The 25,590-nt window shown below is 45.9% G+C and overlaps 1 protein-coding gene across 2 annotated transcripts in view; it reads left to right on the forward strand.

Annotated features, from left to right (window-relative positions):
• Positions 1-16,637, forward strand: part of LOC138582917 (alpha-N-acetylgalactosaminide alpha-2,6-sialyltransferase 1-like) — a 354,669-nt gene extending 338,032 nt beyond the window's left edge. For both annotated transcript variants that reach the window (XM_069654670.1, XM_069654671.1), the window contains one exon: positions 12,541-16,637. In XM_069654670.1, the coding sequence (XP_069510771.1) occupies positions 12,541-12,711 (171 nt within the window). In that variant the 3' untranslated portion in view covers positions 12,712-16,637. The remainder of the gene's footprint in view (positions 1-12,540) is intronic.
• Positions 16,638-25,590: the final 8,953 nt, after the last annotated feature.

A 25,590-nucleotide genomic window follows, 5' to 3' on the forward strand; every position in this document is an offset into this window, starting at 1 on the left:
GGAACCCTCATTCTTTTCATCCCCAGTCTCAATTTCATCTTGCAGTTTCTCGTTCTCCTTATACTAAGTCACAGTTTTGTTCTTTCAGTTTGTTGGCCCCTTTCCATTTTAACTCTCTCCAACTCTCTCTCTGCTCTATTTCTTCATACTCTTTATTCCGTTCCTCACTGAAGACCCATCTTCTACAATCTGACATACAAGGCTGATTGCTCTTATATTGTTGCTTGCATTTCCCATTTTATTGTACTGTTTTTATGACTCTGTTTACAGTGCTTTGGTTTAAGGCGCTTTATAAATCACAAATAACATACAGATAAAAGGAGGTGGGGTGAATGTTTTCACCTCTGGAGATTCTTCTTCTCAATTATCGGAGGCGTGGGTGGACCCACGCAGGCGCTTCCCCATCCTAAAGGATGATGTGCCCCAGACCCAGCAATCAATACTTAGCACACATAAACTCACAACTCCTCCCACCGCCCCGTCTGCCTCACAAAATCCAACATCACACTGCTCCTCCTCCTGCCTCTCACCCCGTCACCTCCCAGCAAAGCCCTCCCACTCAGCTCAGCCGCACCCAGCGCAGTCAACCGAACCCTCATCAATTCTCTCTCTTCAACATGTCTCTCACACCTAAGCAAAAAATGTCCCACAGTCTCAGGCACCCCACACACCGCACAGTCCCTCGACTCACGCTTCCCCACTCGAAACAGACAGTCATTCAATCCACATGCCCTATCCTCTGATTCAGCATCACCTCCTCCCCCTCCTCCATTCCAGACTCCCCGCATCCACCTTCACTGACACTTTCCCACGAACACCAAAATCCACCTGCCCTTCACCCCACTCACCCACCTCTCCTGCCACTCATCCATGACCCATCTCACCATCACAGCCTTCACCTCATCCACACTCAAAGGCAACCTCACATCAACCGCTCCCCTCTTCATACCCTCCGCCGCCAAATCCACCAACTCATTACCCAAAATGCCACTGTGACTGGAGACCCACGCCAACTCCAAATCCATTCCCCCCACGCACACACCGATCAATCTTCCTCCTGATATCCAAAATCACATCCTTCCTATCACCATCCCCTGCCACAGTCGCCTGCAACACACTCAATGAATCGGAGCTCATTCGGCTAGGGGGGCAAAGGCTTCTAATTTGGCATTGTTGGGAGTAAGGTTGGAGGATATTCTCTGTCCAGATGATTGGTCTAAGGAGTTTTCTTTTAAAACTTTTTACCATAAAAAGGTTCAGCATATGGCAAGTGTAGTGTTGCAAGAGCTTTGAACTTGCATAATAGGAAGCCTCTGGTATCCACATAGAATATCTAACCCTCCACACTAACGTGAGTGTTGGTTTAGATTATATTAAGAGACAAGGAGACCACTATTATCTCTCCCGCACCCCGCATTTAAGAGTATTTTACCAGGATGAGTCCGCAAAGGTTGCGATGGAGTCCAAGGATTCGTTTGGAGTTCAATTTCCAGATGGATGGCGTTTCTCGGTTGGAGTGTGATTTCTGTTTCTGGATTTATCTTGCAGCTTCAGAACAGGATAAAGGACTAACTGTAATGGGTTTTATAGTCGGGAGATACACCCTGATTGGCTGATAGATGCAAAGCTGCCATCTTGGACTGGGGCCTAAGTTTCAAAAGTTTTGTTTTAGGTGTTTTAAAAATGTTTAATATGGTGAAAACATTGCTCCTAGTTGTGAAGTGAAGAATGTATTGCCTAATACTCGCCTCCATGTCTCTTAATAGAATCTAAACCCCCACGCATGTTAGTGTGGGGGCTTAGCCATTGTTGTTGTAGAATACGTGGGAATAAGCGTGATGCGCATATGATACCATTAAACATTTGATGATTGTATGTCCATCTATGGACACAGATAGCTGTATTTACTACTTGCGGTTACATTTGTAAAGGAACTCCTGAAGAAGAACACATTTGGAAACATATTCTGAATGGTGAATATAACTGTTGTGTCTGTGTGCATGAGATTGTAGGTGATGGAAAGTTGCGGATGGAAGGGGATGCCGGGGAGTGAGGGAAACAGAGAGATGCACCAATGGCAAAGTATAAGTGGATTGTGTGGGCATGTGTCTCCTGGCGGTGGGCTTCTCGGGCGCACCGTCATGACCTAAAAACAGGCAGAGGAAGGTGTGTGTGAAGGCCATCGGAAAAAAGGAAGGAGGCCGTGCAGCAGGGACAAGTGGCGCTGTGCGGTGTAACAGAATTAATTAATTAATGTACTGAAATAAAGGAGGCTCCTCCGACCCAGAACCAAACTGAAGTGGTTCACTTTCTGTGTCGCAGGGAGGGCTAAGCCTTTACAATACTGCCGACGAGTCAGCCAGCAACCCCTGACGAACCGCTGCAAAGCACCAACAGGGGGCCTGAGCAACGAGAAGCCAAGAAAGGAAGATCTCTGCTAACACCAGTGCCATCTACTGGGTTGAGTGAGCACTGCACCTTGGGAAATATAGTGAAATACAGTTACATTGAAAATGGCTAATACGCCTGGTCCAAGGCTATTTTTTACCCTCGCCTGGGGACCTTATCATAATATGGAAGAACTGGAAAAAGGATTTCCTGAAATATGTCTCAGCATTTTAAGGGCCAAACTCCCTAACGATAGGAAGGATGGATCTTTATTTCACTGTCTAGGCCATGAAAGTCAAAATGTCCTCAAAAGACTGCCTGAATTGCCTTAGTATGACCGACAAAGATGGTTAGGATCAGTTAATGATCACGCGCGAGAATCAGAAAATCAGAGACGAACTGTGGAAGCAGAAGGATCCCTCACTTGACAGAGTGATTGGGATAGTCAAGAACGTGGAGCACACAGAGTCATGCTTCAATGATCTAAAAGCGGAGATGGCTAGGTAGATGACACCCCAGGTGATCTGTTTCCAATTTCTAGACCTAACAGTAAAAGGAGCAAGTTGGAACTGTGAGAGGAACAAGGTGAAAGAGGAGACAAGACACGATATATGAGAGAAAGCCTAAGGACGAGGGACATAAAAAAGCTCCACCGTTGTGGAAGTATGTCACATTTTGCTTATGGCAAGGAGGGCCGTGCTCTCAACATAGTATTCAGAAACGGTGGAAGGAAGGGTCACCTAGCCCACTGCTGCAAGGCTAGGAAAAGGAATGGTAGGAGCATGCAGAAGGTGCGTGTCAGAAATGGGTTGGAGTCATTTCCCAGGTGAACAGGAAGAACTAAACTGTGCTATACAGGGGCTGCATAGAAGGAAAACATTGTTTGCTCACATCAAGGGGAATGGCATAAGTGCAGAGTTTCTGATCGGCAGTGCTGCATATTATACATGGATAAACACAGTGACATGGACACATACATTTGGCCGCTGTACTATACTGGAATCAGGGGTAGTAGCACATGCATACAGAGAGGTGCCGGTAACCATAATTGGAAAAATTCCGAGCAGAATTGGAATTTAAAAATCGCACGGCCATCATGACTGTATTTGTGGCAGACAAAAGAAACAACCTATTCTAATGGGATGATCAAGCTGAGTTGAAAATAAGCTGAAATCCAGGTGGTCCTGCAAAAATACTGACAGTGAATGAAATGGACACAATGCTAGACTCCGCTGGCAGGAGAGGTGGCAGGATGGTGTCCAGAGGTTTTCAGGAAGAAGCTGGGATGTCGACAAGAATTTGTGTATAGAATCGGACCTAAAGCAGGGTCAGTACCAATGGTTGCCAAATTGAGAAGGGTGACTTTGGTTCTACACGATGTATTCAGCAAAGAATTGGGAACGATGGAGTGATGTGGAATTATTGAGAGGATAGAGGCTTATGAATATCATAAGAAGGGCAATGGCATCCATCAGACTCTGCATTGACATGAGTGGGGTGAACAAACAGGCGGTGGCAGAACGTGTTCCACTACCTAAGATATCAGAATTGATTACGGACATTGAAGGAGAACAAGTATTTTCTCTGCTGGACCTTAAGGCAGCGTTTCATCAAGCGTCCCTTCATCAGGACTCCATGGATTTAAGCCTTGATAACGCCAGCAGGCCTATAAGGTGCAGATGGATGCCATTTAAGCTGGTGTCAGCTGCTAGTATTTTCTAGAGAATCCTGAACAGGTTAATGCGGGTGATGAGTGCAGACAACATGTATCAAGACCATATATTATTTTAGAGGTGTGAAAAAGTGAGCATGATCCAAGGTTGATGAGATTATTGAAGACCTTAGAATAACAGGACTGTCGGTGGTTCCATGTGATATAAACAAATGAAAAAATAACAAATCAAATGTTAACGAAGAGAAAATAAGGAATATGTATATCATTGTTTTTTCGGGGGTCCTCCAAGCCCCCGTTTCCCCTTGCTTAAAACCCAGCCAACCCCCTACCCACAAGATTTAACCCTTTACCCCACCCCCACATATATATATTTTTTTAACACCATTTTTTCGTTCGTTAGAATTTGATTCGTTATTTGTTTTCGTTATATTCACTGTATACACTGTTGCTCAGTTTGGAAAAAATTCAAATTTCATGAGAAAACAATGACATAGCTGGGCCATGCAATTCCTGAGAAAGGTGTGTTTCTGAGGACAGACATGGTGTTGGCCATAGAAAACATGGGAGCACCCAAGAAAAAGAAATAAGTATCCTCTTTCCTCAGAATGGCTGTGTTCTGTTCAAAGTTCATAAAGAAAATGGCTGATAAAACGCAAGAACTAAGAAAATTCACAAGGGAAGAAATCCCTTTTGACTGATCGCCAAAATGTGATGTGGAATTTTGAGACATCAAGAGATTGTCACTGCTCCCATCTTGGAGCCATTTCATGAAGAGTGCAACACCTTTGTCTACATGGACGCCAGTGAAACTGATATAGGAGCGGGTATAGGTTAAACTCAATTGGATGCAAGAGAGTACTGTAGCGTTTGTCTCAAGGACACTCAAGGGGGGAGAACATTTATCAGTGATCGAAACGGGAGGCCCTAGTATGCTGTTGGGACATCAACAAATTTAAAATATATTTTTGGGGAAGACATTTAACAGTATGTTCGGATCACAACCCTTCAATCGGAAAGGGCATAGGTGGAGTGTCTAGAGCAGTGGTCTTCAAACCTTTTTGGCCGGGCCCCTATGAGCAAAATTTGGGCAGGTCGGGACCCCCCAGAAATGCCAAATGGACAGTATATATTGCACACCGTCACCTGCTCCCATCACTGTCACTGGGATCCCTCATCCCACTCCTACCCAGTCCCTGGTCTCTCCCCACCCCATCACACACCCTGGGCTCTCCCCACTCTGCTCCCACCACTATCCCATGGTTCCCGCCCATTGTGCTCCCACCATAGACCCTGGGTTCCCCCCATCCCATTCCTAACACAGTCTGAGGGCCAGTGGCGGCTGGTGATTTTTTTAAGTGGAGGCGCATAACTATTTCCCCCAAAAATGCCATAGCGACCGAGCATAGTGAGGGAGCACAAACCAATAAAGGGAGATTCTGGGGGGGTTCCCCCTGTGAATTATTTTTAAATAATGGGTTAAAATGTTGAATGGTAAAGCATATTTTTAACAAAAAAATAGGTAAATAGCCAAACAGTTTGCAATTGGTTCTGGGGGGCCCAGGGGGCAGGCATGACATTTTTTTAACTGGACATCTATGATAGATGTCCAGTAAAAAGATACCATCCCTGTCCCCTGGGCCCCACTGGGCCTAACACAATCAACATGATTATGTGTGTATGCAAGGTGCTGCACATTCATACAGCAATCACTCTATCATTCATATGAGCATCCATCACCATACACTCACTCATAACATAAGCATACACGCATGCATACACATGTTTAAATAAAAACAATGAACATAAAGGTACCTTCTGCATTGGCCTGCGTGTGGGTGCGGAAACGCCCTGCTCCAGGCTGCTCTGTCCGCATGTGTGAGGAGGCGCAGGAGCTCCCTCTCGGACATACGGACATGCAGTGCCCCAGCCAGCATTTCCAATGAGCTATGCAATGCTGGCGAAGCAAAACGCCCCAGCACTTGCATGGCTCAGTGAGCATGTGCGGCTGGGGAAACTAAACGGAACCAGCCCAGGAGCACTCCATCAGCTGGAAAAATCAGCTGGGGGAGTGCTCACTGTTTCACTGGGCTGGTTCCTTAGCTCCTCCATAATGGGTGAGGGGCCACTGGGTGGGCGCCCCCTCACCATTATGGATGAGCCGCCAGGCTCGGACTGGCCTATAGGGCAATGCCTGTACCAGAAATGTAAAATGCTAGTGTGGGCCAGTCAAAAAGGGCCACCATTTTGGCCAATGTGGACCAGTTTGATGAGTTACTTAACTATGCAGTTAGTAATTTTGACCATTGTTGCTTAATATATCACAATTTACTTACATTTTAACACAAAGCACCCCCTTGGCTACTATTGAAACAGTGGGCCTCATTACAACCCTAGCGATAACTGTGCCGGTAAAACTGGCATGGCTGCCACCGGAGTTGCATCCGGGTCCGACACCCGCGATTGGGCAATTACCGGGTCATGCCGAGTTAGGCAGACCTGATAATTGCCCTTTCGCGGGTGTCGGTACCGGTAGATCCCCATTCCCATTTGAGCCCCGTGGGGAGCTCGGATGCACCGGCACTGTTAATAACGGTGCCGGTGCATCCGACGAACTGTGCTCGCGGGTGCCGCACGGCCTGCCAGGTCAGACCTGGCGGGCTGTCAGGTACCCGCGAGCACAACTCTTACTATGGCGGTACGGTAGCAACGGTGCCGGTAGCTTACCTGCACCGTTGTTACCGTACCGCCATAGTTGTAATGAGGCCCAGGCTGCGACTAAAGGAATGAATATCCATTGACAACTGCGGGCCACTTTTTCATTGTTGCCTGAGACAGTTTCATGCTTCAGCCCGACCATGTGAGCCACCCCTGCCCATTACTTCCAATCTAAAAATAAAAAAATAAAAAAATAAAATATTTTTTTTATATTTCATGCTGAGCTCTCAGGACACCCCAGGTCGCGCCCCACAGTTTGAATACCATTGGTCTAGAGGATCATCAGATGAATTACAGCATATCAAGGTCTAGATGTTGAGAATGTAATGGATGATGCACTCCAGTGGCAGAGCTAGGTGAGGGGGCAGGGGGCCTTGATCAAACGAGTTCGGGCCTCCTGGTGTTGAAAGTAACACTTTCGTTTTTGGTTGAATTGCACCAGACTCGCTGGAGCCTATAGAAGGGGGTTCGAAGGAGGATGTCATAGGGAGTTGGAGGTGAGAATATCCCACTGCAGACGAATCGACACGGGCTGCCTCACTGGCCTAACCCCACAGTGCTGCTTAAGCCTTGGTTAGATTATTGGTGTCTGTGGAGCAAGACAAGTGCCAGCAGCAGAGGTAAGAGTACACAAATAAATAAATAAGTGATTAAAGGTATTCTATTGCTACATATTTCATCGTACAGCGTTTGTATGTGCCTGCTTGGTTTAAGCAGAGACGTTAGGCCAGTGGCCTGGCAGCGCTCCCATGACGCTAATGTGATTGCTCAGTGTAATTGCATTACTAAGGTACACGTAAGTCAAGACACTTGTTTAAAGAACTTGGTCGCCTGGGTGCACATTATGATTTTAATATTAGGTCTGAATGAGTGTGCTTTGATACCTGATTGACACACACGAGCTGGGGCACTTTTTAAAAAAAACATCCAAATTTGGATGTGCTTGCTGTGGAGAGCAAGCATCTTGCACGATAAACGTAAATATGTAATTACACTTCCATACAGTTGTGTGTGGGTGTAATAGCATTTATGTGCAAGTCAAGACACTGGGCCTCATTCCGAGATTGGAGGTAGCCATGGCGCTATTTGTGCCATGGCTGCCTCCAATACCGGGTCCGGCACTGGTCTTGTTCAATGGGGATTTACCGGTGCATTCCGACCCTGGAGGGACCGGTAAGTCCCAATTGAACAAACCATTCCCCATTCCCATTTGAGCTCCCATAGGGCTCAATGGGAATGGGGAGGGCGCTAATAACGGGCTCGCGACTAGCAAGCCCGTTATTAGAGCCCTGGTCCCTTAGCGGGACCCGTAAGGGACGTGTGGTCAGACCACACGTCCTTTACGGTTCCTGCTAAGGGACCTCGGAATTGGGCGGTAAGGGATTACCGTCACCGGTCTCCTTAACGGTGCCCGGTATCCCTTACCGCCCAACTCGGAATGACCCCCACTGGCTTTTTTAAAGAGTTGGCCTGGGGCATAGGACAAACTTTGGGGGTCCCCCAGCGAGACATGCTGCGGGAGCCCCTCCACCAAAGCTTGGCAACAAATCACAGGTCATGCCACACTCTGGGCCAGCCCAGACTACCATGCTTGTGCAATACACACGATCATGCATGGGCACACTGCACTGGGAGAAAGATATACATATGTGTTTTAATGCACTAAACAGCACACTTTCTAAGAAAATGTGCCTAAAAAGCCACGTTTGCAATTGTTTTGTAGGGTAACACCAATCCAAAAATCCAATACATGCAAGTCACCAACAGTGCACAGGAACATTAAAACTTTAATTAATTGTATGCTTTGCTATTAAAAATGCCACAATGAAATCATGTCCCAATGGCTGCACAATGTTGACCAGGCTAGACACGTAATGCCATGCCACATTAAGACATACTTAGACTGGTTGCACCAAAATGCCACTCAAAGCAATAACAATTATTATGTTTATTTTATGACAGATGCTCAGAAAAATATACAGTGACACAGTAAGAAACGGCAGTGGCAGCTGGTGAATTTTATAAGTGCAGGGGTGTAAATATTTCAAATATGTCTTAGTGAGCGAGCATAGGGAGGGAGTCTGAAACAATGATGTAGTGTGCAGGGTGGTTCGCTCCGCAATTATTTTGTTTAAATAATGGGTTAAAATGGGGCATTATACAGCACACATTTTGAAAAATTGGGTAGAAAGGCAAACAGTTTGCAATTGGTTTGGTAGGGTAACTAATGAAAAAAATCCCAAATATGCAAGTTACCAACGTTTACAGGAACATTTCTTCAACATATTTTCATGATGCCTTTGCCCTTGATGTGTACAAGTATAAAAAAATGTTCACTCTGGCTGTGCCCATATAGTTCCATACTGGCTGCACCAATATATGCCAGTATTCACAGATAAGAACATACTCATATTTGCTTTGCACATAATGCCATTAATGATAATGTAAGAAAATATGCCCACAGGCATTAAACACAAGCACACCCATACATTTACATGTGCATCCTTTCACCATACACACACATGCACACCCAGGCAGCCACCCATACACCACACACAGAACAGTATATATATATATCGGCACACACACACTTACATGCACACCCATACATTTACATGTGCATCCTTTCACCATACACACACATGCACACCCAGGCAGCCACCCATACACCACACACAGAACAGTATATATATATATAGGCACACACACACTTACATGCACACCCATACATTTACATGTGCATCCTTTCACCATACACACACATGCACACCCAGGCAGCCACCCATACACCACACACAGAACAGTATATATATATAGGCACACACACACTTACATGCACACCCATACATTTACATGTGCATCCTTTCACCATACACACACATGCACACCCAGGCAGCCACCCATACACCACACACAGAACAGTATATATATATATAGGCACACACACACTTACATGCACACCCATACATTTACATGTGCATCCTTTCACCATACACACACATGCACACCCAGGCAGCCACCCATACACCACACACAGAACAGTATATATATATAGGCACACACACACTTACATGCACGCACATACATTTGAACAAAATAAATGTTCTTACCTTTTGAATCCGTTGGTGCATGAGGGAGGCCTCCAGCTCCCTGCAGCAGGCACGCTTGCCAAAAAGAAAATATGTCTTTCTGATTTGATAGGGGTCTCCCCACCCCGTGACACGAGGCCTCCGTGTCATGGGGTTGGGGGAAGCCCTATAACTTCAAAAAGAAATAGTTTATTTTTGAAGTCACACTGACATCATAAAAAATGAGTTCCATTAAGGGACTAAAACTATTTCTTTTTGAATTCATAGGGCTCTCCCTCTCCCCCATCCCATGACACGGAGGCCTCATGTCACGGGGTGGGGAGACCCCTATCAAATCAGAAATAAATATTTTCTTTTTGAAGTCACTCTGCTTTCATAAAGAAATTATTTCCGTTACGGTCTCGTAACGGAAATAATGGGCCTCATTCCGAGTAGGGTGGTAAGGGTTAACGGTCACCGGTAACGAGACCGGTGCCGTTAAACCCTTACCGCCCTACTACGAGTTCCCTTTGCGGGTCCTTCCTTAACGCCTGCTTTTAGCAGGCATTAAGGACGGGACCCGCAAAGGGACTTTAGTGCTAATAACGGTACCGTAATTTACGGTATCGTTATTAGCGCCTTCCCTATTCCCATTGAGTCCTATGGGGGCTCAAATGGGAATGGGGAAGGGCCCTGGTGAATGGGGAATGACCGGTCCCTCCAACCTTGGAATGGACCGGTAATTACTCCATTCACCAGGGCGGAGTCGGAACGATTTTGGAGGCAGCCATGCCGCAAATATCGGCGTGGTTACCTCCAAAGTCGGAATGAGGCCCAATGTCTTTATGAATTATGAGGACTTCAACAAGAAAATATTTCTTTTTGAAGTCACCCCCACACTACAATTAAGGACATTTGGTAGCAGGGCCTCCGGCAACGCGGGCACTGCGGGAGCCCCCGCTGCACCACTGCCTGGGGCACATTATAATTTACTTTAAAGTAGCTTCTGATGCTTTTGATAAATTCTTCTGAGCTCCATGTTGGACACGTGTGGATAACCTTATTAAAAGCATTGATACGGAATTCGGAAGCAACTTTAATTGAAATCATAATGTGAAGTTATGTAGTGTTGTGCATGATGGCATGTGTGATTGAAATAACAAGGATGGCCAGGCAGGGGCGCAACTAGCCAGAAACATTGTGTATGTGTTTGGTGGTGGCCGTGGGAGTTAAAGCATCCAATGTGAGGGGACAGCCTTCCTTCAGAGACTTTGGGTGAGTGGGTGTCAAAGTTACTTGTGCGGTGCCCCATTCACATTGTCTGAAATGAATGTTTTTGGGATCTAGTTATGTTATGTTATCTTGCATTTGTATTGTGCCTCCTGCCATGGGTTATGGCTAGTGTCGAATTAGCAGCCAATAGAGAAATGTAATGCCGACTCAGTCAGTGACATTGCTAAAAACAGGATGGGTTTTAAATACAAACTGCATATTTTGATGGTACATGCCTAATGCTGTAATGTGATGCGATGTGTGATAGGCCTTGTCAGTTGGTACTCTTGGTGTATATCCAGCTACATTGTACTATAATCCCATGTAGGAGCGAGTGGCGATATCTTAGAGATGTCAGTGGGCAGTCAGACAGGGGGTCTCAGGAAACTGGCCAGAAATCTGGGGCCCTGAATTTGTGCCATAGCATAGTGTCACCTGACATAGCCTCTCCACGCCTAACAACACATCTCGATACGCAACTTCACCAGCAAAACAACTCTCGTTACATGAAGAAACATACACCATCCAAAGACAAATGTCCGCTGTAAAATTCTCTAAAACGCCACAAACCCGCCACAAATACACCAAGACATTTCTCCACACTCCTTGAACAGAATTCTGACAGACACCATAAACCACCACACAAAAAATGTAGCCAAGCAACCTGGAGCCCACCTTAACCACTGCTCTAGACTAGTCACAAAATATCTAACACGTACAAACTACAGAGAGCCTTATGTTTTCAAATCTGCACACATCAGCACTTCCACAAAGCATCCCTGCCCCGCTCCTGTTCTAGTTCCCTACCCCACCTCTTACAGATGCTGCGGTTCCAGGAAACCGGGGAAAAGGTGTGCTATGCAAGACTCTATGCAAGGTGTGATCTGGACTCCAGAACAGAACATCTGCACGCCGGGTGCTGCCAGTGGCAGGCACATTATAACATGTCTTACAATGGGACTTTATACAATGGCTACATTCAACCCAGACTATTTGTCTACTATAGATATGGAATTCAAACTTATTTCCAGAAACTGGGTCTGGTACAAATAATTAAAACGTGGGTCTATCCAAAATGTTCTACTTTCTGACAAATGTTAGAGCAGTTTTTGGCCATTAGATAACTATTAACCTCACAAATTCTGGATCCCATTATTAGTTTGCAACATTTTAGAAAGCTCTACACAATTCTGAGTTCGCAGCCTCCCTATGTGGAGTACAGAGCTACACTTGGATTAGAAACACCTGGTAAAAACAGGCCGTCCCAAGACACTCACACTTTCAGTGCTCCAGTGGGTGGGGGGAGTCATTTCTCCTGGGGTGATGGACTTGCCCGCACGCGTTTTTCACTACCTCTATAGTTCAGTTTTGCCGTTCCTTTTCTGCTGCCCTCACCCTCCCCTCCTGTCCTCTCTCCACCAGGTGAGCGCATACGGGTTTATGACCGACAACTTCGAGGCCTATTCAGACCACTACTACGAGGAGGAGAAAAAGCCAGTGGGTTTCTACATCAACCACGACTTCCTGCTGGAGCGCGACCTGTGGAAGAAGCTACACGACTTGGGGGTTCTCTATCTCTACCAGAGACCCTAAAAAAGCTGGCGTGCTCGCACCTACCTCCACCTCCACAGACCATGCCGCGCCTCTGAGCAAAGGACATCCTCTCAAGGTCGCGTGAACACGGAATCCATGAAGTCACCAAGGCACCAGGAAACAAGATTTATTTGGAAAAATGTGGACCCTGATGTTGAAGGGCAAACAGGTTGCCCTAAACCACCTGTGTCAAAACCTTGCATATGGAATATTAATTATTATTTTGCCTGCTGTAGCAAGACATGTGTTCTTCATCTTTTACTATGCATTTGTGTGAGACAGAGAGGGGTCCAAGAATCAGTCAGATGGAGTGTGGGTACAGGATTAGTCTTTGTGAGGGGCAGCGTTCAGCCACCTGTGCCCACAATCTGTCATCTTTCAAATGGATTAACACCCAGCTGCCTTGGACACCTAGTGTGTACGGTACAAAAATGATAAACTCAGTTATTTATATGAGTAGTTAAGCGGTGCCCTCAGACTCTCTGCTACCCACTGCTAGACTGATGCTTCTATAATGCATATGCAGTCATTCTACCAGTAAAATGGAACAGGCTTCACCCATCTGACTGACTGCCATCCTATGGAGAGGCTGGGCACACTCTCCCTTCTCAAGCATGCAGTGTCGCACATCATCCTCGTCTCCAGCTAGTCATCTCCCAATGTTTGGTAACCTTATCAGGGTAAGACAATATGGAGTCTGGCATCATACACAACCTTTCTGTCAAAGGTATATACACACATGAACAATCAGGTTCTATACTAACCCCCAAATCACAATATAGAGACTCATACAACTGGTGGTGATCTGATTCATCTGAAGGTGTTGAGGCGAGCATGACTGTCAACTGGTGGGGTATCATGCAACGGATACATGGAACCACAGGTTACCAAGCACCAGATATCCTCATCTCTTACTAGCTTGATGGAGTGCCAGTGTGGATTTATGGAGTCAAGCATTGGGTATCAAGAGCAGAAACAGTTGTTCTCCCTGTTTTAAAGCAAAGTCATGAAGATGCAATTACTGAAACCACTACTCAGAGATCCACAGTTGTAGCTAAAAGGTTGAGAGAAGGTTATTGACCACTTTGGGAAAAGTTACATCAAACTCTAAGGGAGACCCAAGAACTGCACTTCGGTGCTGAATGATCTGCATATAACTCTATGGAGGGTGCAGCACCCTATCCTTTTTAGGCAAACCATGCACTGCTTAGTACAGTTTTGTTAAATCTTGCATCTTTTCACCCCAAAGATTTTTTTCCTCAAAGTATATCCTACCCTTCTAAATCCGCCGCACAGGGAAGTATAAAGTGAGAGATCCCATGTAAGGATTTTGAGTAACTTTCTCTATTACTCAGAGTACCCGAAAGACAAAATAAATGATTACTTTCATAATTGTTTCTACAGTACTTGCCGTCCAGTCACTTTAAAAACGCCTGCAAGTTTTTTCCCATATCTTCACGAAACGAGCATTCTGTCTCTACGACCCCACAATTTGGACCCTCAGACCCATCAACATCACACTCGCCCCCCACCCTCAAGCAATTCTGAAAAGATATCTAGATTCTCCTCTTCAAGGAGCACCTACTTCACACCCTCTAGGAAACACTACCCAAAACACAGCCAGGCAGGTATCACTCCTGATGAGCAACCTCCCCAGCCTGCCCCCATTCCACTCCCTTCCACCTTTCAGCATCGCTGCATGTTTCCCTCTAACTGCAAATGGTAACCATTGCCCGCGTGCAAAATGCCACGGCGTAATACATGCTATGGTGTAAGGGCGGCTCCCACAGTAAGCATCTTTTCATTGCCTGTAACGCCTACTGATGAACAGTACTGCTTCCTGAAGGCAAGTTCACGCTCACAAACACCCAAAATAAAATAAGTGATCAACAAATCTTATTACAGGTGAATCGTTATGCGACACCTCACTTGTAATAAGAAAATCATTTCGCAATCACACTGTAATAGCTTATTGCAGCTGTATTGCGGAATCACATGGCTGCCTAGCAGTCCCAGCAGCCAGCGCGTGTCTTATTTATTTATTTGTTTTATTGTATCTCTGACTGCGAGAAAGTAAATTAAGTAACAGGGGAAAAGAAAGAGGGCAGTAAGGGACCAAGCATAGAGTTAAAAACACGGAAAGGCACAAAGAAAGAAAGATAAGAGCATGAAAGAAGAGACAAGGAGCCGAAGTAGAAGAATGCAGTCATAGCAAGAAAGGGGGTACACGAAGGAAGGCAGACATATAAACATTTTAAAACCCATGGCACAAAAAAGGAGTCACGGAGATGAAAGGGAAGATATTGTCGCTCATTACAAGTATGTCTTTTATGATAAAAATTGAGGTAACAGATTTAGTACCACTATATTACAAGTTGAGAGGTGGAGGCAACTTGGAGGTAAAACAACAAAAACTTGCACGTTTTTCCCCCAGAAAAAAAGGAGCAATGATATTGACTAGTTAGGGTGCCCGGAGGTAAATCGTCCAAAATCTCAATAGGGCGAGTAGGGACAGCAGATGGGACATACCACCACTGCCACCCCACTCATGACTTCACACCAAAATAAGAGGTGGCACCTAATGTTGGCAGCTGATTCGTCCAAACTGGGAATGAGGACCATAATGGCAAAAAGCTGAAAGTGCTAGAAAAAGAGAGAGCAAAGGTGAGAACAAAACGAATACTACACAAAGTTGAAAATGGGGGAAAAGTAAATTGCTAAAGGGTTTTTGGTGTGATGTACGGTGTCATGTAGGCCCTCGTGACACACAGTTGACTGTATTTATCGTATTCGTCACGAGTGAAGGAAGAAGCCGGGAATATCATTTATTTGTGCCTGGAAAATACATCTTAGTTTAATCTTGCTTGTGTAATTTTTATGTAAAATGTTTTCAATGAAGATAGACCCTATTAGAAAAAAAAAATGAGGCCAATCTTTGTGGAATACTCCTCTTTTCATTTTATTTTTCATTGGGATTTTTTCCAATAGGGATGTGTTAAGATGATGCACTGATTCACTGATAACAGAAAAGGCGGCGTGCGGGCAGGTGCAAGCACGCGTACATTGCTCTGAAGGGAGTGGTGTGGCTAAACCGCTCTGAAGTGGACCTTAAGTGGTTTGCAGTATTGAGTGTGGTTTTGAGCATTTTATTAAATGTATTATTATCTAGTGGTACCACCCAGGGTTGCCCAGGTCTATAGCTAACATGCAAGTGGGAGTCTGCTATAGCCTTGTGTATGTTTTATTGTCTCCTATTTTTGAAAAATCACAAAATTGTCAATCTCCCAAAATCACCTATAGTGATAGCGCATAGTTGGAACCCGCCCCGCCCCTGTGCAGTGCGAATGGGTGGGGTTGGTCAGATTTCACCATCGCCAGTATAGCCCAGACTGATGTGTTGACCTCGGGCCAAAATTTCATCCCACCAACTGTTGTGGGGTTGGAGCAAACAATCTCAAAACTGTCAATCTCCCAAAATCGCTTATACTAGTAGGACAGGGCCAGACCCCAACCTGTGCAGGGCGAATGAGTAGGGTTGGTCAAATTTCACTATCACCAGTAAACCCCACACTGGTATGCCGACCTTGGGCCAAAATGTCAGCCCACCAACTGTTATGGAGTTGGAGCCAACCCGAACATACAAACACACCTTAACAACAAAAAACATTGTTAAAGGGTCGTTATGGTTAAATTGCGCTACTACAAACCTATCCCCTTTACTGAAAAAACTATGCTAAAGGAAGGGTCTGGTTACAGGGCCCTACTAAAAACCTATCAAATTCAGTGAAAAAACATTGGTAAAGGGATGTTATGCTTCAGTTGCCCCAAGAACAACCTAGCAACTTATGTATCCATTTGTGTTACCCCTTTCCTTTCCTAATAGTGTCGGTGTATCTTAGAAATTAAAGGTGTACATGTTAAGTGTTGGTGAGTGTGTAAGTGGTTTTTCTTTTTGTGTTAAAATTGCATGGTGAATCTGTGCCGCACAGTACTGTCCGAGATGACTGCAGGTAAGCAATATGGAGGTTTCCTATGGAGACTGCATCTGGCCGGCATATGTGCAATCACACTGCAGGTATCCGTAGGACTCCAGTACTGGCCGCATGGACGCATCTTCTAGTGCACTTTTAATTAGTTGTGTGAGCGCACCTGTATCCGTTTTACAGCTATGCGCATGCGTAGGGCATCCGTTGTGTGCTGGTAACACCGCCCCTGTCGCCAGCCCTACGGATTCATATGGCAGGCTACCGCATTTGAAGTAGTCCTGGCGACTACATGGGTTGCTATGCAAACCTACCAATGTATGGCTGCAGCACGCCTGGCTGTATGAGGCCCACTGGAAAACAAGGAACAGCAACCTCCAGTGTACAGTGGGCATGTTAAATGTCGTATTCATTTGATTGATGTGCTGCTTGCTTTTCCATGACCCATGAAACAGATACACCGTCTCTGCACTGAGCACTGTGAGGGGAAGTGTCAAGGGTTCGCCTGCTGGTCGTAGAGTTGAAGAAAACATTTAACTGCAGGTATGACATTTTGTAGTGAGTCTGCAAAATGACAAAGCTGGTGCTGCCTGGTCACGCACAAACTAGTGCATGTAAAGAGAAGTAAGCAAACCGCAGATTCTTCGGAAGCGCAAAGAATGTCAGTGGTGGTTAGAAAAGTACTGTAGCCGCATGGGTCTTGCTGAATAATTATCTTCCTGCTTCACGTAATGAAGCTGTGTTTCTCGGTGTTGGAAGCATTCTTGTATTTCAGAATTTATTCATCTCTGTGAATGCTAGTCCTGCAGCTAATGCCGTACCATGAAGTGTGCGTACTACATGCGAAGAGAACTGAAATGGAAGCACAAGGGACCAGTGGGCAGGGTACTGCCCTTACAACAATGTAATATGGTTATTTCATGTACAGCATTTTCCACATCTCCTGCGGCCAACAACATGGGCACTCCTGTAGGGCAGCGGAGCTTTAAAACATCCTTGCAGACTATATGCTGTGCTACAGACCCTTACCCGGCAAAGGGCATTGCATTGTGCATGTACTGCGACGTGCTACTCTACAGAGGGAAGCTACTTGGAAGTGCTAGGGAAGGGTCCGTCCGGGAGCATGACAATGACTGACGCCTATTTAGGTGAGGGCCACCCAACATTTCCAACTCTCTACACATCCACTATGTTATCCCTACAGATGTTGCCCCTTCCATACCGGCCCTTGCCTTCTGTTCCTTGTGTAGCATGTGTTACAAGACCAAAATAAATAGAACTGAACTGGAAAAGGAAATAAGTTAAATAAAGAAAGCTCCTTTCAGAGTTGAACAATGGAATTGCCAATGAATGGATGCAGGGCGCCGCGCACCATATACGCTCCATAGAATGTCCACTAAATAATGGGAGGTGTGGCTCTGTGGAAAACACTGTAGTGGAATCGGGTAGAAAGGGCTCGCTGTGGAAAGAGGTTTCTTTACGTGTTGCAGTGCGTTTTGAAGAGTTTAAGTGCGCAACACTTACTACACAAATCCTTCCTGTACTTTCAAGAAGGGCAGCAAGGCAACTTGGATAGGGCGTGCAGAAATCAGGATGTCAGGGATAGTAAGAGGAACGTTATTGATGGGAAGAACTCTTCATGTTGTGAGACGTCATATTCACATTTCTGAGGTACGCCATTGGCACATGTCGTAAAAAAGGCACAAATAGACTTCTTCACAATGTACAGTGCTTTCTCCATTTGCAGACCAAATGAAAAATAACGCAGCCACATCGGAAACAGACGCATGACCTAGGCAAGTGTCTCCTTCATCACAAACGGCACTGAAACTTGTGTAACATGTTGTGCAATTTTCCCTCCACAATGAAGAACAATAATGTCGGCATGATCGCGTGTCACCAAAGTCTCACACAGACAAACCAAAATCAGTCACTTCATTGTAGGTGGTACTACATAGCAGTACACATCCACATGATAGAATCCAAAATGAGCAGCCACTGAACAGTGTTTTCCATTCACTTTCAATCAATGTATTTAGAACTCCCCCAAAAACTGTACGCTGTGGCTCATGAAACACACACTCATTACCGCACCCACTGCATTTCTGTCAACAAATACACTGTGTACCACAGTCTGTGCATACAAACCACACCCAGAAACCTTATTGACCAATCCTGTAGCCTTCCCAGGCCCATTTCTATGGCTTGCCATCTGCAAAAGGGGCATATGTGACATCTGCAACTCTGCAACTATCCCAATGTCTGCTGACTTTTCGTGCTGTGTGCGCAGGGGAGTGGGGAAATACATTTCAATCAGGGTAGGGGACTTTGTTAGTAGTGGCAGCTCTGAAAAGAGTCTTTTTGGGGTTTTTTAAAGGTGTTTCCATAGAAACACCTTTTTTTGCAGTTTTTGTAAGTATTTTTTTGTTTTGTAGGTCTGCTCAGAGTCTTACAATAGGGTCTTCAATGCAGCCTGTAGATTGTAAAACAAAATATCATTGCCAGTGGTCGACAAAGAAATGCCATTTGCTTTGAAAAGGTGTATACATTGAGAACTAATGTTGGCATTCTCAAAGGGGAACATCCCAGCAGCACTCAAGAAGTCACACATGCGTCTGTTGATGAGTCCCCTCCCAACCTCTGGCTGGCGACAACAATCAATAGAATAGCCCCATACTATTATCGGTGGTATACATGAGAAAAGCACCTTGGCAGTGGGAAAATGTGCTTCACTACTTTCATCAACTTCTTCAGTTGACGGTAGACACGGGAACAATGCATGGAACCCAAATGCAACGCTCCATAGTGCACAACCACACCATATATAGTTGCGAAAGTGGCCGCTCGTCGACATTCTGCAAGCAGACTGCCGATACTGCACACATCACCACAGCACCACAAAGCCTCCACTCCCTCCAAATCGAAATTGCCAAAAAGCCTTTTTCGACAGCATACTGGAACAAATCTTCCACAAAGGCATCACTGACTATCAAAACAGTGTGTCTCTCCATCTCTGCCTGCCACCCTCCCTACACAGAGTAGTGGAAAAAATGTTGCTGCACTTTCCTGTAACACACAACCAGAGCACCTGATTGGACAATTCACACAGTCCCATTTCCATTGGCCAGCATGGTGAGAAGCGCAGAATGTGACACGTGCACTTCCCCAAGTACCGCGAGGGCCACGCCCCAGTAAAGCAGGAGCAGTCCTTCTTCACTTTCCACTATTTTCTCTCCATCACTACCTCATAGGGTACTGCTAAATAGTCACACACGCATCCACCAGTGGCATCCAAGACATTAGCATCTAACACTGTTACTTCTGTAAAACACTGCATATGTACCATTGCACATTGAGCCTCCAAGTGTCATGTCATTGGAAAGCACGTCCAGTAGAAAGTTCAGTAAAAGAATCCAAGATTGTGCGTCAACATTCATCCACATGAGCACCCATAACCACAAAGTGGAGGTATGAAAACTGTTTCTGCAGTATCTTTACAACTCTGTCATAAGTGCCTTTGCGCACGGTATCTGCCAGTGAGTGTCCATTAAATTCTTAAAAAGGTTACTGTTTTTTTCTCCCATCCACTATCGTCAAGTGGCACTTCAATTGTATATGCTTGCAACGTTTCCGTTTACCCGTATCACCCATTGTAATATTGAAATAGGAACTCTCTTCTTTCCTTCCGACAATACTACAAATTTGTTTCCCCACTAACGCATCTCCTACATAAATCGTAAAAATATGCCACCAAAACCAGCACTGAATGCATGTTACCAACCTAAAGTAACGCCCAAAAAGCTTACTGTCCCCACAGCTGTGGATCACTCTAGGTTAGACTATTGCAACAGCATTGTTCTAAATCTGTCTGCTTGTACTCTCTGCCCTCTGCAACTTATCCAGAAGAAGATTGCTAGCCTTGTGCTTGGCCTCAAGCCCAGGGATCGTATCTCCCTGGGACTGAAATGTCTGCATTGGCTCCCAGTAGCAGCAAATAATAAGGTCAAAACGGGCTGCATTATGCACAAGGCCTTCTGGGCCCTGGGGCCTCAATACCTCTCTCACTTCCTAAATTTCTCTGTGCTCGAACTCATCCGCCTCCAAACTCCCTCAGGGTCGCTCGCTTCAGGAAGCAATCAGTTGGTGGTAGATCTCTTTCTTCGGCTGGGGGCTCCCTCTGCAACAGCCTCCCTGCAGTCCTAAAATGTGACGAGAACCATCGCCGGTTACGGAACCCCCTCAAAACCTTTCTCTTTGTCTCTGCTTTTTCTCCTCCTATCCCCTGCTGACTTCCTGGCTGAAACTGGGTCTGCACTGGTTAGCTGGCCACCCTCTGATCTCGGGCCCAGGGCACCTCCCTCCTCCAGTAGCACCCCTGCACTGCCTTTCTGGCAAACCCCACACTTGGGGACTGTTTTCTGTATTTCTAACAGTTCCGCCACCACCTGATGTCTGCACTTATCCTTGCACTTGCCACCATCGGGCCATATTTTTACTTGTTGTCATTGTTTCTTCTCCTTATGTACTGCACTTTCTCCTCCCCCTCCCCATGCACTTGGGCGATCTGAGTGACACCTGGCCTAGTAGGTTTGTTGCCTCTGTCTCCCCTCTATTCCCCTGCACTTGCCTCGGCGCACCTTCAAAAACTTGTATATGCGTAGTACAAATGGCATATCATACAATACCACATTGTATGATATTATACACACTTTGTATGCATAACAACAAGTTACCTTCCTGAAAAGGGGCAGGTGTGGCACGTTTAATCCTGAAACTACAGCCGAATCGCAGAGTTATGAAACAGGTTAGGGGATTGGGTCTTTATTGTTCCCTTAGAAAAGATTTTTTTTTTTAACATCCTTACAAAGATTATTTTTTTTTTTTGCTCTTTATTTGAGTTTCTCTTTTGGTTGCCTCCTTATATTGTTACAGGATTCTCTTCAAGACTTTTCCACAGCGTAAAACAAACCAACATTGCCAATGTTGGTCAGAAAAATGCCATTTGCATGGAACCAGTGCAAATTTAGCTCATTAATGATGTCATAGTCGGTGGAGAACATCCCAACAGTGGACATAAATTGACATTTGCTTCTGTTAATGAAACACCTTCCGACCTCTGGCTGGGGATAAATTACACTGGCATGGTCCCTGTCATGGCCACAGGCCCCAGAACACAAAAACCACACCATCTAGTGATGGGGGAAATGGGTCACTTGACTCACTTATGTCCCTTTGGGACCTATAAACACAGGGGCCCTGGTTGGACTCAGTCCTGGCGCCTTTGGCGCCAGGCTCATATAGAGATGTGAGCAGGAACACTTTATTTCAGTGCAGGAGTGCTTTTACTTTATTTCAGTGCAGGAGTGCTTTTATTTTACAAGAACTTTCCAGGAGTTGAACGTCTTTATTCTAGAGAACATCCTCATGTGCTGACTCATCAGGTGTGGCTCCCTAGGCCTGGTCTTCATGTGCTGACTCATTGGTTTTGGCAGGGTGTGGCAGGCAAGCTGAACCTGGTAGACGTGGCTTCAGAAGCTCAGCTATATAAGCTGCTCCATCCTTAAGGCCGGTGCTTCGCATTACTGTGCACTCGCGTGCAACGTGACGCTCACTGCTGCTTGGACCAGTTCACTTACCTTTGAAACCAGGCGTTCTCCTGCATACTCACCTCCAGGAAACCGGTGCTTCATCGCTTCATCTGCAAACTCATCTCCTGACATCTAGTGATCTTGATCCCGATGCCACAGCACCGCACTCCACATCCACAAACTCAGACCCTGTGAAGAAGAAGAAAGACAAGGTTAGAACATCCGTCCTATGGCGTGCCGCATTTGAACCCCGCGTACCCCCTAGTTAACAATTTACCAGCTACTGTACCGCTGCAGCTTCGTTCCTCATTCCCTCTGGCTGTCGCCTCGAGCTCTGCAGCTTCTGACGGGCCGGCAACATCACCTGCAAGGGAAGAAAGCAAAAGAGTAAACATCAAAAGTGGAACGGACAGCAATACAAGACAAAAAAATGTACAATACAACAAAAACAGACAAGGAAAGACAAAAGCAAACAGGAACACTTATCTGAAGTATAGTGGCTTAGTCGCAGCAGAACTGAACTACCACGTGCAAGGGACCAGTAAAGGAACTCAGTCCAGATCATACAAGCGCCCCTGCCAGAAGCAGCAGGATGGAATGCTCGCCAAAACGAATCAACAGGTGAGATTTCCAGGGGCAGCGCATCCCACGGGTACCACGGTTTGGGAGAAGGGGTCTGGAAGGGGATCAGGCGCACAAGCTGGCATACTCATGCCCCCTATTCTCCATGCAGGAGCAGTCCTGAGCAGCATCACCTATTACCACCAGTCACAACATAAGCGCAGAGGGTGAAGTCGGACCCGAGCGACCTCACCCTGGGAGGGCTGCAACCGTGCCCCAATGCCTCCGCAGACACCAGGAGAGCGTAACAGTCCCGTGCTCCACTTGGTGGAATGCTTGAGAAAACTACTTTGGCAGTGGGAAAAATCTGCATCACTTCTTCCATCAACTTCTTTAGGAGATGGAGCAAACGTCCACACGACATGTACCCCATATGTACAGCTCCATAATGCAGTACGACAACATTAACAGTACCGACAAAGGCCACACATCTGCAAAGGTCAACCACACTGCCGAAACTGCCCTCATAAGCAGTGCCCCAAAAAGCCTCCACTCCTTCCAACGGATAATTAGCAGCCATGCCTCTTTGCGCAGCATACATGTACAGATCTTGCACAAAGGTATCACCCACTATTAGGACCCTGCGCCTCTCCATCGCTGCCTGGCACCCTCACTGCACAGACTGAAGGGGAAAAATTGTGCCAGCCCTTCCTGTGAGGCACACCCTCAACACCTGATTGGCTAATTCACACAGTTCCATTTCCATGGTCACCATGCTTAAAAGGGCAGGATGTGGCATGTGCGCTTTCTCAGGTACAGTGAGGACTGCACCCCAGTAAAGCAGGGACAGTCCTTCTTCCCTTTCTACCCCTGCCATGGATCCAAGGCGCTAGGCCCTCACCACAGAGAACACACCATAGTGCACCTTATGTTTAAATGCTCATGTCATGTGAAATTCACTCCACATCTGCAATTAAGCCTGCCAACTTTCACCCTCGCCACATGTTTGCATGCATGGCTGAAAACGTTGCGTTGGGTGTGCTGAACGGTATGTAGGTGCTTGTGTACATTGGCCATATTTTACATGTGTGGTGCTGAGCACTTCCTTTCATGTCACAATATCTTACAGCACTTCCTAAAGCAAGGGTTTTATAAGGGCCTAACCACAGCAAACGCAAATGGTCACATGTGGCTCCCTATTGTAAAACAGGTGCAATGCTCTACACCATATGCTAATCTACGCATGGCAGCTCACTTCTGCCGTTCTACCAAGTCTACAATGTCCTCCACAACCATTGTGTAAAAGTCACCAACTTCAAATACATGCAGAGTTACAACTGCATGCCTGCATTGTGTTGTGGTGGCTGTGGTTGTTGGACGCATGGCCTACGTCCTACAGCCTTTGGCCATGCACCCAACAGTCTAGGCCTTGGCCACACCCACCACAACATAACAGAGCCATGCAGGCAAACATGTAGCCAGGTTCCAGAATTCACAAAGGCAACATAGGCTCTGGTACTTCTACCCAACCACTGCCCCATAATACAGAGATGTATGCAAACATGTTCCAGTTACCATAATCCACACACATACCACACTGGTTGGCACCCCTACCCACTTCCATTCACAGAGCATTCTATTACTGCCAACCAAACAACAAATTCTTGACATCAACGGTCCTGCTCCCAACACTCTAGTAAATGCATAGAACCAATACTGCATAGTGCACAACAACACTTACTAATCTGCACAATGCAAACTACCGAAGCACATATAAGAACCAATTGAACCATACCCTCTTCTATATGGACAATAATCCAACACTGCAACCTGTGGAAATGCTACACCACTGCTCACTGCAGCATCTCCACCTATACAGCCACAACTGTAAGAAGTAACTGCATACAAGCAATAGTGCAGAGTGTAGTACAACACTTACTAATCTGCTCAATGCAAACTACCCAAGCACCATCCATACGGACAGTATTCCAACACTGCACCCACTGGACATGCTAAAGCACTGTTCACTGCAGCATCTCCAGCCATGCACCGACAACTGTAAGATGTTCTAACAATCACCACACCCATGGAACCAGCAATGTATGCAATGTAGCCAAACCACACACACACACAAAGCAACAAGGGCAAATCTACTTGCAACCAGTCGACATACTTGTTGGTGCAAGGGCTCCAGCCATGCATGCAACACAACATTTGAAGGGTCTTATAAAGGGCAAACCCTAGCAAATGCAAATGGTCACACGTGACTCCCTAATGTGCAACACATGCTATGACCTACACCATATGCTAATGTACGCATAGCAGCTCCCTTCTGCTGTTCTACCAAGTCTACAATGTCCTCCACAACCATTGTGTAAAGGTCCCCACCTTCGAAAACATGCAGAGTTACAACTACATTGCTTCATTATGTTGTGGTGGGTGTGGTGAAGACCTAGGCCTAGACTGTTGGGTGCATGGCCTAAAGCCTTTGGCCATGCACCCACCACAACATAACAGAGGCATGCAGGTGAACATGTAGCCATGTGCCAGAATTTACAAAGGCATCATAGGGACCAGCACTTCTACCCAACTGCTGCACCATAAAGCAGTGATGCAGACACACATGTTCCACTTACCATAATGCAGAAACATACCACAGTGTTTGGCACCGCTACCCACTTCCATTCACAAAGCATTGTATTAATGCCAACCAAACAACAAAACCTTCACAACATTTGTTCTGCTCC

The sequence above is a fragment of the Ambystoma mexicanum genome, chromosome 3q (genome assembly GCF_040938575.1).
Source record: "Ambystoma mexicanum isolate Mex_15411 chromosome 3q, UKY_AmexF1_1, whole genome shotgun sequence".
NCBI lineage: Eukaryota > Metazoa > Chordata > Amphibia > Caudata > Ambystomatidae > Ambystoma > Ambystoma mexicanum.